General features: G+C 44.2%; 1 protein-coding gene across 4 annotated transcripts in view; it reads left to right on the top strand.

The window, feature by feature from the left end:
* LOC135050849 (uncharacterized) overlaps window positions 1–18,068 on the top strand; it is a 135,097-nt gene that overhangs the window by 46,818 nt on the left and 70,211 nt on the right. For all 4 annotated transcript variants that reach the window (XM_063957142.1, XM_063957141.1, XM_063957140.1 and 1 more), the window contains 2 exons: window positions 10,031–10,118; window positions 12,339–12,514. In XM_063957142.1, the coding sequence (XP_063813212.1) occupies window positions 10,031–10,118; window positions 12,339–12,514 (264 nt within the window). The remainder of the gene's footprint in view (window positions 1–10,030; window positions 10,119–12,338; window positions 12,515–18,068) is intronic.

The raw sequence follows: 18,068 nt of genomic DNA, 5'->3' as shown, positions 1-18,068 counted from the left end.
CGACAATAGCCAAACACTGCCGTGATAAAATACAAATCGTGAAAAAGTGCTAAAAAAAAACAGACCTGCTTTTTTATCCCGTGTTTGTATAGGCATGCACGGATCCATGAGATCCGTGCATGTTTTTCAGTGGGAAGGAGGGGGGAAATGTTCTAAATTTTTAGAAAAAAAATTGCGTGGGGTTCCCCCCTCCTAAGGCAAACCAGCCTCGGGCTCTTTGAGCCGATCCTGGTTGCAGAAATATGGGGAAAAAATGGACAGGGGTTCCCCCATATTTAAGCAACCAGCATTGGGCTCTGCGCCTGGTCCTGGTTCCAAAAATACGGGGGACAAAAAGAGTAGGGGTCCCCCGTATTTTTGAAACCAGCACCGGGCTCCACTAGCTGGACAGATAATGCCACAGCCGGGGGTCACTTTTATACAGTGCCTTGCGGCCGTGGCATCAAATATCCAACTAGTCACCCCTGGCCGGGGTACTCTGGGGGAGTGGAGACCCCTTCAATCAAGGGGTCCCCCCCCCAGCCACCCAAGGGCCAGGGGTGAAGCCCGAGGCTGTCCCCCCCATCCAATGGGCTGCGGATGGGGGGCTGATAGCCTTTGTGATAAGTGTTTGATATTGTTTTTAGTAGCAGTACTACAAGGCCCAGCAAGCCTCCCCCGCAAGCTGGTACTTGAAGAACCACAAGTACCAGCATGTGGCGGAAAAATGGGCCCGCTGGTACCTGTAGTACTACTACTAAAAAAATACCCCAATAAAGACATTACACACACACCTTGAAAGTATAACTTTAATACATCCATCCACACCTCCATATACACATACTTACCTTATGTTCCCACGCAGGTCGGTCCTCTTCTCCAGTAGAATCCATGGTGTACCTGTAGAAAAAATTATACTCACATAATCCATGGTTGAAGGCTCCTCTGTAAATCCTTTTGTAATCCACGTACTTGAAAAAAAAAAAAAAACGGATACCCGACCACGAACTGAAAGGGGCCCCCTTTCCCCGAATGCCAGAAACCCACTCTGACGGATGTCTAAGTGGGTTTCTTCAGCCAATCAGGGAGCGCCACATTGTGGCACCCTCCTGATCGGCTGTGTGCTCCTGTACTGTATGACAGGCGGCACACGGCAGTGTTACAATGTAGCGCCTATGCGCTCCATTGTAACCAATGGTGGGAACTTTCAGGTCAGCTGTGAGGTCACTTTCGGTCAACCGCTAGGGGTGACTAGTTGGATATTTGATGCCACGGCCACAAGGCACTGTATAAAAGTGACCCCCGGCTGTGGCATTATCTGTCCAGCTAGTGGAGCCCGGTGCTGGTTTCAAAAATACGGGGGACCCCTACTCTTTTTGTCCCCCGTATTTTTGGAACCAGGCGCAGAGCCCGATGCTGGTTGCTTAAATATGGGGGAACCCCTGTCCATTTTTTTCCCATATTTCTGCAACCAGGATCGGCTCAAAGAGCCCGAGGCTGGTTTGCCTTAGGATGGGGGACCCCACGCAATTTTTTTTTTACATTTAAACTTTATTTATTTTTTTAACAAAGTGCACAATGAAGCCCAGCACGGATCTCTCAGATCCGGCCGAGATTCATTGTATTAAAGTCGGCAGTGTTTTACAAGTCACTCATGTAAAACACTGCCAAAAAAACCGAATGACATCGACATCGGAAAACCCGAAAATGCAGAATACGGCAGCTTAGTAAATTAGTCGTAATCAATTCAAAAAGTTGCATATTTACACTTTCGATGTCATTCGTGATTGAACTTTGACCTCAAACGGGAAAACACGAATCTTAGTAAATTTACCCCACTATGTTTAAAAGTGGATTAGAATTATTTCTAACTGAAAAAATATCCAAGGATATAGCATTTAAAATGAATGTATTTTAGAAACAGCACAAATTATAGTTGTTAGTTAGACTTAAAGCATAACTTCATCAGCAAGGTAGCACATCCCATTATAATAAGCTAGGGTGTGCAGTCCAGGCCCCGTTTCCATAACTTCATCTGGGTCTTTATAGTTAAACTATAGTTACATACAGAATAGTGTAAGGATTAAAATACAGGTTGAACTCGATGGACAATTCGTATTTTTTCAACCTCATTAACTATGTATGAATTGTGGCCTTAAGCATTTCATTCCTTTGTGGTCCTTTCAGACAACCATGCATAGAGAACCACAGTGTATAATGACATATCCAGTAAAGCTAGTGTTGCGGGCATATTTCTATGTTTCTTCAATGCAAGCGGGGGTGACTGATAGAGAAATTTCTGGCTTCCAGCCTCTCCTCACTAGTCGGCCCAGTCACACTCCTTACGCTGGTCATACACTACACAATTATATGGCAGGTAATTTGCCAGATCTAGCTGGCTGAAAAGAAAATCTGGTAATGGATGAGAGAAACAGTTGAATATTTTCTCCCAAACACTAGAAAATGGACAAAGCCTGTAGTTCAGACAATGGGTTAAATCACAGATTTAACCAATTTGTATGAATAAAGCTGTGCATACTGTACACTGTACAATTATCTGCCAGATCTCACTGGTTGGAATGAAAATCTGGTAATGGATGAGAGCAAATGACAATCGACCATTTGCTCCCAAACACTGGAAAATGGACAAAAATTGTCATTCATACAAATTGGTTAAATCATGGACAGGTTTTGTCCATTTTCCAGTGTTTAGGAGCAAATGGTCGATTGTCATTTGCTCTCAACCATTACCAGGTTTCCATTCAAGCCAGGCACATCTGGCAGATGATCTGCTAGATAAATGTATAGTGTATGCCCAGCATTAGCTATATGATAGGAGGGGATGACGGAGATATTCCACCCCCACCAGTAACTATGGCTTACTATTGAAGGCTTGACTGACAATTATTCTGTCTCAAATGGGCTGTGAATGGTATTCTCTTACTCACATGCCAGTAAGGTACACTAAAGAGCATATAACACGTATACTCGGTGCAAGGGATACTTATTTTTGGTTGCATTGATAAGCAGCCCCAATAGGCTGTAATTGCTGTCCATCAGCACCTTGAGGTTGTGGACATACCATTCTCTGGGAACAAGGGCTATTTATTTTCACCCACACTTATAAGCGGCTCCCATTGGTGGTGAGTGCCGTCATTCAGCGCTTCTGTTGTTGATTAGTGAGTTGTTATAATATAACCTTTTTGTACCCCTAAATCAGGCTGCCCTGACTAAGTGATGAGCGAAATGCGCATAGACATTACACGGCGCCCGTGATTATAATCATGGGCGCTGTGGTGTTTTTCTAAACATTGTCTCTGATGTATGATTAACACTGTTCAACCTTAATGGTACTACACAGCTACATTGCTAACACTACGGTGTACTTGAGTAGTTAATATATGCGCTGCTGTGGCCACTTATTTAAATAAATATTAATGATTACTAGATTAGCTTGGTAGTCCACACTTACAGGACCAAGAATACACTAATTACCCACATGGTGGAATTATAAGTGATCTATATATACAGTATATATATATATATATATATATATATATATATACTGTATATATATATATATATATATATTTACACACATATGCAAAAGCCCTCACTCACTGACTTATCACTACTTCTCTTACTTCAAGATGTTAGTGAGATGAAATTTAACATAGTAGGTAGTCTTCAGGTGGGAAATAGGAAAACTACATAATTAGAATTTTAATAAACCTCCCCTAAGGGGATGAAAAGGGGGTTGACATAATGTTGTCATTACCGATATGTGGCTTGCATTGCATGAACAATAATGCCCAAATGGACAACCGGATGAAAATTTGGATTGCACCTCCAGTGTGTAGAATTTATAAACTACATAAATGGTCCTGTCGCTTTCTACCATATCTGCTATGGGGGCTCCTTGGGTGACGCCAAGAACCATGGATTAATATTTACTTACATTAAGACGTCTCAAATTTACATCTCTACAGATGTACCAAATTTTTAACACTCATTTATATTTACAACTGTGAAAATCTGAAACTCACGTGCGAAGCACTTATTAGAAACAGCTTACTCACGAAACAGCTATTTATTAGAATATATGACTGAAATATAAATAATACATATTGCAGTCCACCATGTATATAGGAGATACTTTTTAGGCAATTAGAGTCAATTAGTGTATATGTGGACCATTGCTGTTTCTATCATGGGTGCAATATGTGCGGTGCATGTTGTTTTAATACTCACCTTTCCAGAGTCCCACGACAGGCGCTGCAGCCGCTGCAGCCACGTGGCAAAAATCATACCCAAAATGACCGCCGTGCATACGCAGTACAAACTTTTTCTCCGGGCCATGGTGGGCACCATGTTTCCGGAGACCTGCACATGCGCAGTAGACTCCGACACAATGTTGGAGCTGTGGAGAGGAGGGGGCCCACCTAGAGGCTGCACATGGACTCCCTCCTCACTTAAAATGCCCCTGACTACCCTATCCATAACACACAAACACATTGGGCCTGATTCTGAGTCAGACGCAGTGCTATTATTCACACAAATGGGCAATTTTATTTTCAACTGCTCATGTACAGCATCTAAGTCACTAAAAAGTCACAGTGTGTGCGCACAGAGGTGATTTAGATGCACAGCCTCAAAACTGTATTGGAAATGTATTGGGGCATTCCTGAGCAGTGGTTATTCAGATGTACAGAGTGAGAATGTTGCTGGTTTGTCACAGAACTGGTTATGAAATGAGACACTTAGCTACTGTGCGTGTGCGAAAATCCCTAAAAACTCCCATGGCACATGCGTTACAGAGAGTCTACACACAAAGAGCTGTTGTGAAACACAGGATCAGAAATGTCTTGGAAAAGTACTGGACGTTCTTGAGCGGTAACTGGGAGTTGGCTAAATAGACTCATCTTATGGGCGTATCATGGGAGTTTTGCGGGTATTTTGCGAAAGTGGTTGTGAACTGAGGCGCTTAAGGCCTTACTCAGATTTTTAAACTACAAATCTAGACGGATGGAGCTGATAAGCAAAGAATAAACTATTCAGCTTTTTAACTTTGGAGAATAAAAACTAAATTTTTCTTCAGTTAAAGGAGTGTTCTGTTATTAGAACTGTGTGCCACAGGCTAAGGTGATTCAAAGTAGATTATCTGCATGTAGTGTACCGTGTGCAACCAGCAGTTGCTAGGCAATTACAGCCCCCCCTTAACCCTTCACTGCTGACGCTGGGTATGTGAGACCCAACCATTTTGATTGTTGTTCTATCTGGTTGAATTTCTGAGAAGGAGCAATGAACTTTTCACTACCTTCATATCGTATTGTTTACTGTCCATTGACAGATAAAGCTTAACCATGTGCTAGTGGCGATTGCTGCACCAGCCCTTCCTTTGTCTGACGGTCTAAGATACTCAGCGTCAGTACTGAAGTACTCTTTTCAGGCCCTGTAGTCACTGCTGTATGGAAAAACTGCCACCACCAGGAAAACAGGGAACATGCAGCAAAGGCATCAGCAAGGATAGAAAAACACAATATTACTGTGAAAAATGAAGTCATTTTCTTTGTATGGAGCATGCTAAATTTATGTGTGAGGACTGCTTAACAAATACTGGACAGGAAATGTAATAAATCATAATACAGGTTGAGTCTCCCTTATCCAAAATGCTTGGGACCAGAGGTATTTTGGATACCGGATTTTTCCGTATTTTGGAATAAATGCATACAATAATGAGATATCATGGTGATGTTACCTAAATCTAAGCACAGAATGCATTTATGTTACATATACACCTTATACACACAGCCTGAAGGTCATTTTAGCCAATATTTTTTATAACATTGTGCATTAAACAAAGTGTGTCTACATTCACACAATTCATTTATGTTTCACATACACCTTATATACACAGCCTGAAGGTCATTTAATACAATATTTTTAATAACTTTGTGTATTAAACAAAGTTTGTGTACATTGAGCCATCAAAAAACAAAGGTTTCACTGTCTCACTCTCACTCAAAAAAGTCCGTATTTCGGAATATTCCGTATTTCGGAATATTTGGATATGGGATACTCAACCTGTATTGTTTTCTGGGTGAATTAATAAAACAATTGATAGTTGGAGATTAACAAGGGGTTTCTATCTACAGTTCTGATGTAATTTCTGATCAATATCATTATCTATAGATTTCCTAAAACAACGCAGAAATCCACATGGGTCTCACAGACCCAGCGTCAGTGTCACAAAATTTTACATCTCTACTGGAGGGTAAAATCTAAAGGAAGGAGCCGCCACTGTCACTGATGCCAAAACAGAGCACCACATTCCCTGTGTGTCACTACCATAAAGAAGCATCAGCTGACAGCAACTCTGAGAGTGACTCCCTCCATCTCTGCTGGGGAGATGGCACAGCACCTAGTGCAGGCACTCAGAAGTGGGGGAAGATGCATATGAGCACCTAGTACTATTCCACTTATATCACATTGGTCAGTCTCCCAACTGACACACTGTAAAGATTCCCCATCTGATAAATTACAAAGACCCCTAGAAGTGCCTTCGTTCTTGGAAGGAAAAGAGTGCAGGTAGTCCCTGCTATGGTCAGGAGTGTAGCGACGGTGGCTCCGGTGGTGCACGAGCTCCGGGCGTGGAAAAAGTTAGGGGGTGCGCAGCCGCCTGCCACCCCTCCCTCTGTCCGCTATACTGCAGGCCGATGTACAGGCAACCGCAGAGCAGGAGGAAGAGAAGCAGAGGGGGCTCGCACATTGACACAGAGACTAGGTAGGGAACAGGGCAAGCCAGAGGCGAACGCAAGAGAGACTGACAGCCAGCACATGCCGGAGCTCTGCCGCCCTCTTTATATGTCTCACTGTCTGTTTGTAGCTGTACAGCAGGGTTACTTCTGTCCTGCTACACCACTCTCTGCCCCGGCTTCTGCAGCACCTCTTTCTGTCCTGGCTGCTGCAGCATTTCTCTCTGTCCCGGTTGCTGCTGCAGCACCTCTCTTTGCATTAGAAGCTGCAGCCTTACTGTGGCATAACATGTATAAACGGCTCTACTGTGGTATAAGGTATATATTAGAGATGAGCGGGTTCGGTTCCCCGAGATCCGAACCCCCCCGAACTTCACCCATTTTACACGGTTCCGAGGCAGCCTCGGATCTTCCCGCCTTGCTCAATTAACCAGAACGCCCCCGAACGTCATCATCCCGCTGTCGGATTCTCGCGAGATTCGTATTCTATATAAGGAGCCGCGCGTCGCTGCCATTTTAACTCATGCTTTGGAGATGATAGCGAGAGGACGTGGCTGCGTTCTCTCAGTTTCTGTGTTCACTGTTCAGTGTGCTGCAAATATCTGTGCTCAGTGTGCAGCAAATATCTGTGCTCAGTGTGCTGCAAATATCTACGTTCTCTGCCTGAAAACGCTCCATATCTGTGCTGCATTGTAGGACAGTGCAGAATTTTGCTGACCACCAGTATATATATAGCAGTACGGTACAGTAGTACATTGCTCTACCTCTGTGTCGTCAAGTATACTATCCATATCTGTGCTGCATTGTAGTTGTGCGCAGTATATAGTAGGAGGACAGTGCAGAATTTTGCTGACCACCAGTATATATATATATATATAGCAGTACGGTACAGTAGTTCATTGCTCTACCTCTGTGTCGTCAAGTATACTATCCATATCTGTGCTGCATTGTAGTTGTGCGCAGTATATAGTAGGAGGACAGTGCAGAATTTTGCTGACCACCAGTATATATATATATATATATATATATATATATATAGCAGTACGGTACAGTAGTCCATTGCTCTACCTCTGTGTCGTCAAGTATACTATCCATATCTGTGCTGCATTGTAGTTGTGCGCAGTATATAGTAGGAGGACAGTGCAGAATTTTGCTGACCACCAGTATATATATATAGCAGTACGGTACAGTAGTCCATTGCTCTACCTCTGTGTTGTCAAGTATACTATCCATATCTGTGCTGCATTGTAGTTGTGCGCAGTATATAGTAGGAGGACAGTGCAGAATTTTGCTGACCACCAGTATGTATATATATATATATATATATATATATAGCAGTACGGTACAGTAGGCCATTGCTATTGATATATTACTGGCATATAATTCCACACATTAAAAGATGGAGAACAAAACTGTGGAGGGAGGCCGGCCACTTGGGTCGCTTAGCTTAGCCATCCAGCGACCTTGGTGCACCTGTTTTTTTCTTTGCATCATGTGCTGTTTGGGGACTATTTTTTTAAGTGCCATCCTGTCTGACACTGCAGTGCCACTCCTAGATGGGCCAGGTGTTTGTGCCGGCCACTTGGGTCGCTTAGCTTAGCCATCCAGCGACCTTGGTGCACCTCTTTTTTTCTTTGCATCATGTGATGTTTGGGGACTATTTTTTTAAGTGCCATCCTGTCTGACACTGCAGTGCCACTCCTAGATGGGCCAGGTGTTTGTGCCGGCCACTTGGGTCACTAAGCTTAGCCATCCAGCGACCTTGGTGCACCTGTTTTTTTCTTTGCATCATGTGCTGTTTGGGGACTATTTTTTTAAGTGCCATCCTGTCTGACACTGCAGTGCCACTCCTAGATGGGCCAGGTGTTTGTGCCGGCCACTTGGGTCGCTTATCTTAGTCATCCAGCGACCTCGGTGCAAATTTTAGGACTAAAAATAATATTGTGAGGTGTGAGGTGTTCAGAATAGACTGGAAATGAGTGGAAATTATGGTTATTGAGGTTAATAATACTATGGGATCAAAATGACCCCCAAATTCTATGGTTTAAGCTGTTTTTGAGGGGTTTTTTAAAAAGAAAAACACCCGAATCCAAAACACACCCGAATCCGACAAAAAAATTTCAGAGAGGTTTTGCCAAAACGCGTCCGAATCCAAAACACGGCCGCGGAACCAAATCCAAAACCAAAACACAAATCCCAAAAAATTTCCGGTGCACATCTCTAGTATATATATGGCTCTTCTGTGGTGTAACGTGTATAAACGACTCTACTGTGGTGTAACGTGTATAAGCGGCTCTATTGTGGCATAATGTGTTTAAGCGGCTCTACTGTGGCATAACGTGTATAAGTGGCTCTACTGTGTTGTGTAACGTGTATAAGGGACTCTACAGTGTGGCTAAATGTGTATAAGGGGCTCTACTGTGTTGCGTAAAGTGTATAAGGGGTACTACTGTGTGGTGAATAATGGAAACTACTGTGGTGTAAGGTGAATAACGGACAATATTGTGTGGTGTAATCTGAATTGGTATTGTTCTTTGGCCACGCCCCTTCTCCATGAAGCTATGCCCCTATATTTTTGTTGCACGCACTGTCCCTATTTTAGACATGGGGGCACCCAAAGGAAACTTTCGCCCTGAGATCCATAAGGTCTAGAACCGGCCCTGTCACCAAAATGAAACTTTCACCCTGAGATCCATAAGGTCTAGAACCGGCCCTGTCACCAATTTAGGCTTTGTAAATATTTTTGATTTTAAAGTAACATGCATCCAATTCAGTACAGGAGGGGGGATGCCGAAACATACCCTTACTCCAGGCACCATGGCACCTAGCTACACCTCTGGCTATGGTAACTCTTTTATGCTCATAAACTCACATATGACTGGTACATTGATTAGATGGATAAGTTCCGGCCATTCACTGCTATTAGGATCTCTTTGCTTTAATGTATAAAATGCCATTCTTAATTACAATATTAGTAAGGTCATACAAAGCCCCTGAAACCGGCAAAATACAATTGAGTCATGACAAATTATTTCACCCATCTCTATTTTGTGCAGTGTCGGTTTACAGTGTTGATAATGTACAAAGTAATACTTGCAGTAGTCACATAATCTAGTAAATGGCAATTCCAGGCATAAAATAGTTTTCTAATCCAATATTTTATATTATCCTTAAAGGTACATTAAACAGACCACTGAATTAGTGCTTGGATTTAGTCTGATCAAGTCAGTTATACCATGTATGTAAAATGCCTTTGTCCAATTACTGTATCTGACACTTCTATATTTTACTTTAAGGCTGTGACATTTGCGAAAGAAACCAACCCACAGGATGTCTTCCATTCATTTGACCCCAATTCTCCCTTGGTTCTTCAGAGACAAATATGTATGTTATTATTACTTCTGTTCTATATTAGATATTGAGTTTCATGTAGCAATTTTTATTATGCAAAATATTATCTACAATTCTACATACACACGCAACCACTAATTATTTAGTATACACTATGTGTTTGTAATATGCTTTCTTTCTAAATTACAACTCTTAACAAATCCTGACACCTGGACTGTTTCTACCCTCTGTAGAACTAAAAGTCTTACGTTGATGATCTTAAAGATGAATAGACTTCAGCTTTATACACGGTCAAGTCACAGTATTATGACCACCAGCTAATAGCCAGAGTAACCGCCATGTGCAGCACTGACAGCAGCTAGACGGGCTGAACTGTTGTTTTAGACACATGTCTGGTAGCCCCCAGGTTCATTTAGATGGTGAGCTGCTCTTCTGTCGGTCAGCCCTCACGCACCTTCGTAGCCGACGTTCACCTCTCACATCAGTGGGCATGTGGTACTCTGCAAATTTCACGCCAGTTATTCGCAATGGTGCCATTTGTCCAGTCACAATACAACTTCACCACAGCAGCACGCAAACAGTTCACATACTGCACTGTTTCAGAAAAACTGCCATCCTTGGCTCGAAAGCTGATAATCATTCCTTTTTGCAACTCAGATAAATTGCCCCTTTTACTCATGTCAGCAACGAGTGATATGTGTGCAGACGGTCTATCGCACACCTTATATACCCACCAAGCCAGAGCACAACACGTGACGTACTTCATGGGCTACTTGATGCCGACGTCAAATGTCGACCATGTATTTACATGCAGTATACAAACAGGTACTGTATAACCATTAAAATCCAGCATACCGCATAGGGCTGATTCAATTCTGTGCATAACTAAAAACCTCTCACATGGGATACATTGCACACACTTTTGCACCCAAAAATGTTCCTTTGCACACAAGTATCTTCTATTTCAATTATGTTGCCTCCTCGATAAAACTGAGGGCTTTAGAGAGCAGGAAAGTTGGATTGGCAATTAGAAAAATGTGTATCTCTGAGCAGAGGCAAGTGCCCCTGCTTCTTCTCAAATCATTGGTAGCAGAGGGTTCATGTAGGCGCACAAAGCCCAGACATCCAGTGGAAGGAGCCGGAGAGGGATGGAGGGTTCATGTAGGCGCACAAAGCCCAGGCATCCAGTGGAAGGAGCCGGACAGGGATGGAGGGTTTATGTAGGTGCACAAAGCCCCAATGTCTGGTGGAAGGAGCCAGACAGGAACAGAGGTATCACGCAGGGGTACAAAGACCCAATGTCTGGCGAAGGGAGCTGGACAGGGACAGAGAGATCCAGAAAGTTCCCTCTTCACAATTCCGGACTCCTTCCCATCGGTAAGCAGCAAAGGTGCAGGAGGAAATGCCATCTGAAGATGGCGAATACTTCCGCAGTCAAGCTCCAAAAATATTGTATTTTCGGAGCTTGATGAATTAGGTCCCCATACTATTGTATGGGGACACCGGGCCAGATCGGAAGTGAAAGATAAGCAGGAGATGTCTGTGATATCTCCTGTGTTACCATCATGATGAATGGCCCCAAAACTTTACTTCTACAAAAGTAGGTGAAAATTTTCATTTTCACCTACCTTTGTAGAAATTAAGCGATGATGAATATGTCCCTAAATCAGTTAAGATTTGCAATATATGTCAATCTCAATTTTATGTATAAATTCCTTTGAATTAGGACTGCCACTATAGACCGTTCTCAGGGATGTGACAGCGGGTGCTCTATTAGCTGTAGGTGTGGTGCACCAGCTATTTTGGAAAAGCTTTCAGATGGTTTACGGGAAATTATGATATGACAGTGTAAGGGGAAAGGGCTGTTCCTGATGATGTAAAAACAACACAATCATTAAAAAACAAAACAAAAAAAACAGACTGGTCACCGCCAGGGCTCAGTGATGCAGAGCCTAATATAGCAATTACTATTAGCCTGTCCAACACCATTCAAAATTTAGGATTGCTTCCTGGGAAATACTGTACTTTGCTGTCTGTGTGGATCATGTGTTGCACACCAGTAAAACACATTGTAGTATTTTAAGTCCTGCTATCAAACACCTGTAAATATTATATGGCTAAGACAATACTATATACCTGGAGAGAATGGAAAAAGAAAATAAGCATTCTATTATTATACTGAATCTATAGTATTGTAGTTTTGTAGAAACCAGTAACGAACATGAGATTAGCTATATTAAATTTTTGTTGCAGTAAACCTTAAAAATCAGATCAACGACCTCCAAGAAGCCAATGAAAGTGCCGTTTTAGAACTATCAAAAGCTGATGAAGAGATTTCACAGCAAAGAAAAGATCTGGCTAAACTCACAGCTGAATATCGGCAAAAACTAAAGGATTCCCAAGAAGAAATAAAGGTCCTTACGGAGAAGGTAACATGTATATCATAAAATGTAAATGTACATAGTTACTTAGTTTCTATAATTCATACATAAAACGATTTAAAAACCCAACTACAAATAGTTAGGAAATATTATAAACTCAATGAATGCATAATATAAATTAGGGAAGGATATATTAACTATAACAATTGATTATAAATATATAGAGCACACATAAAATGTGCAGAGTAAATATAAATATTTAACATTAATTATAGAGTACTAGGTGATTCATCGTGCCCTACAGGCGCTCTTCACACTGTCATGAGGGGCTATGCCCCCTTAACCCTTGCACGCTCTTGTGGCGTGCAATAGTTGTATTATATGGAGTATTACCTCCAATCATAATTGTGTGAGTGGTTAAATATTGCACGGACAAAGGGCGTACGATGGTTAAGGGGTCGTAGCCCCTTACAGTGGTGTGAACAGCGCACGCAGGGCCTGATGAATCACCTAGTAGGTGCTGTGGTTGGGGGAGTGGTGGGTGCGGGAAAGACGCTGATGGGGGAGGTGGGCCGGGGGTGCCGCGGGTGGGAGAGGGGTGGTTGCGGGGGTGGTGCGGGTAGGAGAAGGGCTGGTGCGGTGGTGGGGGAGGGGCGGGTGCCGCTGATGGGGGAGGGACCGGTGCAGGGGTGCTGCGGGTGGGGGAGGGGTTCCGGAGCCACTGTGGGTGGTGGAGGGGGGTGTGCGGGTGCCACGGATGGGGCCCGGAGGTACTGCGAGTGGGGGAGGAGCAGGTAATGCTTCTCCTCCTGGAAGCAGCTAGGCTGCTGTCCTCCCTTTGTCAGTGGCTCTCCTGGAGACTCGCACAGCAGTAAATCACTATTGTTAGCGCTGGTGTCCCAACGCACCGCATTACAGGGAAGAAGATGCACTTAATAAACTACAGCTCCCAGCAGCCCTTAGCACTTGAATGCTTCGGCGCTAAGGGTTGCTGGGAGCTGTAGTTTATTTAGTGCGTATACTTCCCTGTAATGCGGCACCATGGGACACCGGTGCTAACAATAGTGACTGGCTGGCAGAACTGACTGACTTGCTGAATCAATGTTAAATGTGAGAGTGCTGTGCAGTGTCAGTGTCAGCGTCCAGACATTACCCTCCGCGATATCACCCACTCTATCCGTTACATTAGCCATTTTGGGGCTTCCAGGCCGGCCGGCCAGGTGCTGTGTTGTGGAGTCAGGGCCTCTGGGGATCTGTGCATGGCTGTGGCGGGGAGGCACTTCTGTGACATCACGCGCAGAGGATGCTTCGGGGCTCAGAGAGTATGCGGCGCTGGGAGGGCTATGAAAGCCTTCCGCTGTGCCGCTTTCATACACATCTAAGCCGATGGCCGCAGCAGCTTTTGTTCCACGTGCGCCACGGCTAGGGAGTGGGGATTGTTGATGCCGGAGGGGGCAGGCGGACTGGCAGCAGGACATAGGGGGTCATTCCGACCTGATCGTAGCTGTGCTAAATTTAGTACAGCTATGATCACTTACACTGACATGCGGGGGGACGCCCAGCACATGGCTAGTCCGCCCCGCATGTCAGGTGCCCCCCCCCCCGGACAAGTACAAAAGCATCACACAGCGGCGATGCTTTTGTACTTGATGAGTAACTCCCAGCCAGTGCAGTTGCTGCAGCTGGCCGGGAGTTACTCATCACTGGCCGGTTGCAGAGGCTGCGTGTGACGTCACACAGCCGCTGTGGCCTGCCCACCTCACGGTTCGGCCACGCCTGCTTTGGCCGGGCCGTGGCCACAAAACAGCGGGCAAACGCCACCGTGCCGACACCTCCCACCCAGTGGCCGCCTCTGCCTGTCAATCAGGCAGAGGTGATCTCTAGGCAACAACAGCCGTCGGCTTTCATCCATGTGCCGGCACATGCATTGCAGCGCCAGCGCATGTGCAGTTCTGACCTGATCGCTGCACTGCGATGAACTGCAGCGAACGATCAGGTAAGAATGCCCCCCATAGGATGCTGCAGTAAAAGGTTTCTTTTTCTCTTATCTACAGCACAGAGGCTTGCTGCAGATGCAGTGGCATGCCCTCCAGCTGTACCTTTTTGTCAGGTACAGTAAATATTTTTATGGTCTGAACCGTTTTTTGGCTCTCCAAACTTCCATTGAAAGTATAGGAAAAATCGCTACAAATTCGAAAAGGGGGCGTGGCCATGGGTACAGTGTCGTGGCCATGTCCCCTTTTCGAATTTGTAGCGATTTTTATGTGTAAATTGTTGGAGGGTATGTTGCTGCAGATGCAGTGGGCCTATTTTGTGGTGTGGAGCTGGAGCTGCAGCTCCATCAGCCCCATTGTTAATCCTGCTCTGGGAACACACAGCAGCCAAAAGACAGAGCCTCCCATTGGATGTAACCTGTGTGGGAGGGTGTTTCTCGCCCAATCAGCTGTGGACTGGGTGTGATAGACCTGCTGCTAACCCAATGAGATCTCCTAGCCACGCCCAACATTAGCCACACAGTCACAGAGTGACAGATCTGGGCAATTATATAGGAGATACACTGAATGCAGAACCTTTCATCCGGCCTAATATATCCTGATTCATTAATACATTATTCATTTGAAAAATAATACATTAATTAATTAAATCACAGCGGCTTGAAGTCCGTTTACACCGCAGGCTAGACCCAGGATTTTGCAGAGACTTAACTCTGCCGGTGTTTCAATATGACATTATCTCCAAGCGGCAGAAATGCGACGCGCCAGAAATGCGCCTCTCAGTATGCAGTGAACAGGATCCAGGTCGGACGACCTGGGTTACCTGTTTACATTGCCCTGTATCCTGGGCCCTTCTCGGACCAACCAGGGCTGGATTCACAGGTCACTAGACCTGGGTTAATACCAAGTTGCAACCTGGTGTTAACCTGGCTGCAGCGCTGTAAAATGGGTATTACTGGCTAGTACCAGTGCTTTTCTTTTGCACACATACTCAGTAAGTTCATATACCCAAGACACAGAACGTCTGAGATACACCATCAGTTTCTATAGTACCTTTATCTAGAATTAACCCTTTATCCTTTGCAGGGCTGCCATCAGAAATTATGGGGCCCGGGACTGACAACTAGGCAGGACCCCCTTCCCCCCACCTGTGTCCTTTTTATAAGCCTTAATTCAATCAGTGGAAAAAGCAGCCAGGCAGCCCTCTGACCCCCTCCCCCATGAACAAGCCCTGCAATGCACAGTGCACATAGAGGCCCTTTGTCCTCCTAGAATTTTATTCATAGCCAGCCCCAGGCCCCTTTCTGCATCTCTCTTACAATTACATTACATACTTACCCTTCTTGCGGTGAAAAGCCATCCTCCTCTTTTGCTTCTGTCCGTCTCCCACACTCACGCTCGTGTCTGCTCCTCAGTCCGGACTCCGGCGCGGCTCTTCTTCTCTTCACTAAACTTTATCTTACATGTACAGAAAACTGTCAGGAAGCTTTCTCCTGCAGCTTGCTTGGAACTGTTGAGTGAGCGTTGGGGCGCCCATGGGAGAAGGGCAGTGGCGCTGGAAATAGCAGCAGCGGCGGCAAGTACAAGCATCCCAGGCCCTCCACTCTCTGTCAGAGTGGCCAGGCCCATGACAAGTGTACCCATGGTACCCCCTTCATGGTGGCCCTGATCCATTGTGGTGTATTGGAATACTGCTAAACCATATAAGGTAATACTCACTAGATGCAAATGCACCTATTTATATCCATAATGTGCATATGTATATTCACACCCAGTTGTTTTTTTTGGACCCTCCCCTGAAAATCAGCCCATGTCTACTTTTTCAGATCCAGCTGGAAAAGAACATGGTAGAAACAATAAATAGGCCAGCTCAAAGTTCATCCTACTAAAACTTTTGGACCAGTCACTCAATAAATGGAATATCTGACACTTGCCATCACTCTGTTCAAAAAACATGTGTGGCAAAAAGTGATTCCATGCACAGTAACCTAGTTATCCTTTGTAACTAAGTACACACAGCTTCGCTTTTCACCATTATAACATTGGTAATTGTATAGTATTGCTCTATGGTTTGCCATGACCATAGATTTTACACTAATTGTTTTTTTTTTTCTTTATACCTTAAAACTAAATAAATGTCAGCACTTCATGACTCATTGGTATTCTGTTAATACCATTGTACAGCAATATGCAGGGGTAACTGGTGAGAATTCCAAATCTGTATTCAGATATTGTACTCAGGGCGCGTGTCCCCTCCCCCCCACAAATCATGGGAATGCATCACAAGACATCAAAACTTTCACATGTTTAGGGTTGCCTCCTGCAGTTGGCGGGCAGCCATCTTTTTGATCATCACGCAGCCACAGTGACCCGCCCCAGCAATGGTCTGGATGTGGCTCCGCTGTCCGGACAGTGCCCCTTAAACGGAGCGTCGATGCCCATAAACGCAGTGTCAACACTCTGTTCCCGCTCCCCTCCAGGTCTTAACTGCGATCGCATGTGATTGCAGTTTAAGACCTTGCACATGTGTGCGCGCATGCGCTGAAATCGCCAAATAGTGCACTGCAGGTGGGGCAGATATAACATGTGCAGAGAGATTTAGATTTGGGTGGGTTATTTCGTTTCTGTGCAGGGTAAATACTGGCTACTTTATTTTTACACTGCAATTTAGATTTCAGTTTGAACACACCCCACCCAAATCTAACTCTCTCTCTCTGCACGTTATAGCTTCCCCATTTGCATTGCACATGGTTCTGCCCATTAGAGAAAAAATTTGCTGCTGCGATCAGGTCTGAATTAGGCCCCTAGTCCATAGGTATTGTGTTGAATATCTAATACCATTTTATTGTCCACATTTCAGTTCTCTAACAATGGAGCACCACTTAAACCAAATTAGTATAGTTTAGTTAGAGCATCTAGTACATACTTGCCTACCTGACCCTCTCCATGAGGGAGAAAATGCTCTGTTCCTGGACTTTCCTGGTAATGTATGATTGACATCACCTGTGGTGAGCTAGTTAATTGATAAGAAAGGTGTTTCACCACAGGTGATGGCAATCATACATTACCAGGAAAGTCCAGGAATAGACCATTTTCTCCCTCATGGAGAGGGTCAGGTAGGCAAGTATGATCTAGTATCACTCACGTTAACTGTTTCAAAACACTAATCAGGGTAGCCTGTTAAGTACATTTGGGATGACTGGCATTTATCTCCACGAAATTTAAAAAATGGGCCTCTTTTCCTGAGAGAAAACACGGATCACATACAACAGACGAAGTCATATTTTACATATACAGGTTGAGTATCCCATATCCAAATATTCCGAAATACGGAATATTCCGAAATACGGACTTTTTTGAGTGAGAGTGAGATCGTGAAACCTTTGTTTTCTGATGGCTCAATGTACACTAACTTTGTTTAATACACAAAGCTATTAAAAATATTGTATTAAATGACCTTCAGGCTGTGTGTATAAGGTGTATATGAAACATAAATGAATTGTGTGAATGTACACACACTTTGTTTAATGCACAAAGTTATAAAAAATATTGGCTAAAATGACCTTCAGGCTGTGTGTATAAGATGTATATGTAACATAAATGCATTC

The sequence above is a fragment of the Pseudophryne corroboree genome, chromosome 2 (genome assembly GCF_028390025.1).
Source record: "Pseudophryne corroboree isolate aPseCor3 chromosome 2, aPseCor3.hap2, whole genome shotgun sequence".
Lineage (NCBI taxonomy): Eukaryota > Metazoa > Chordata > Amphibia > Anura > Myobatrachidae > Pseudophryne > Pseudophryne corroboree.
This window is presented reverse-complemented; position numbering and strand designations above follow the sequence as displayed.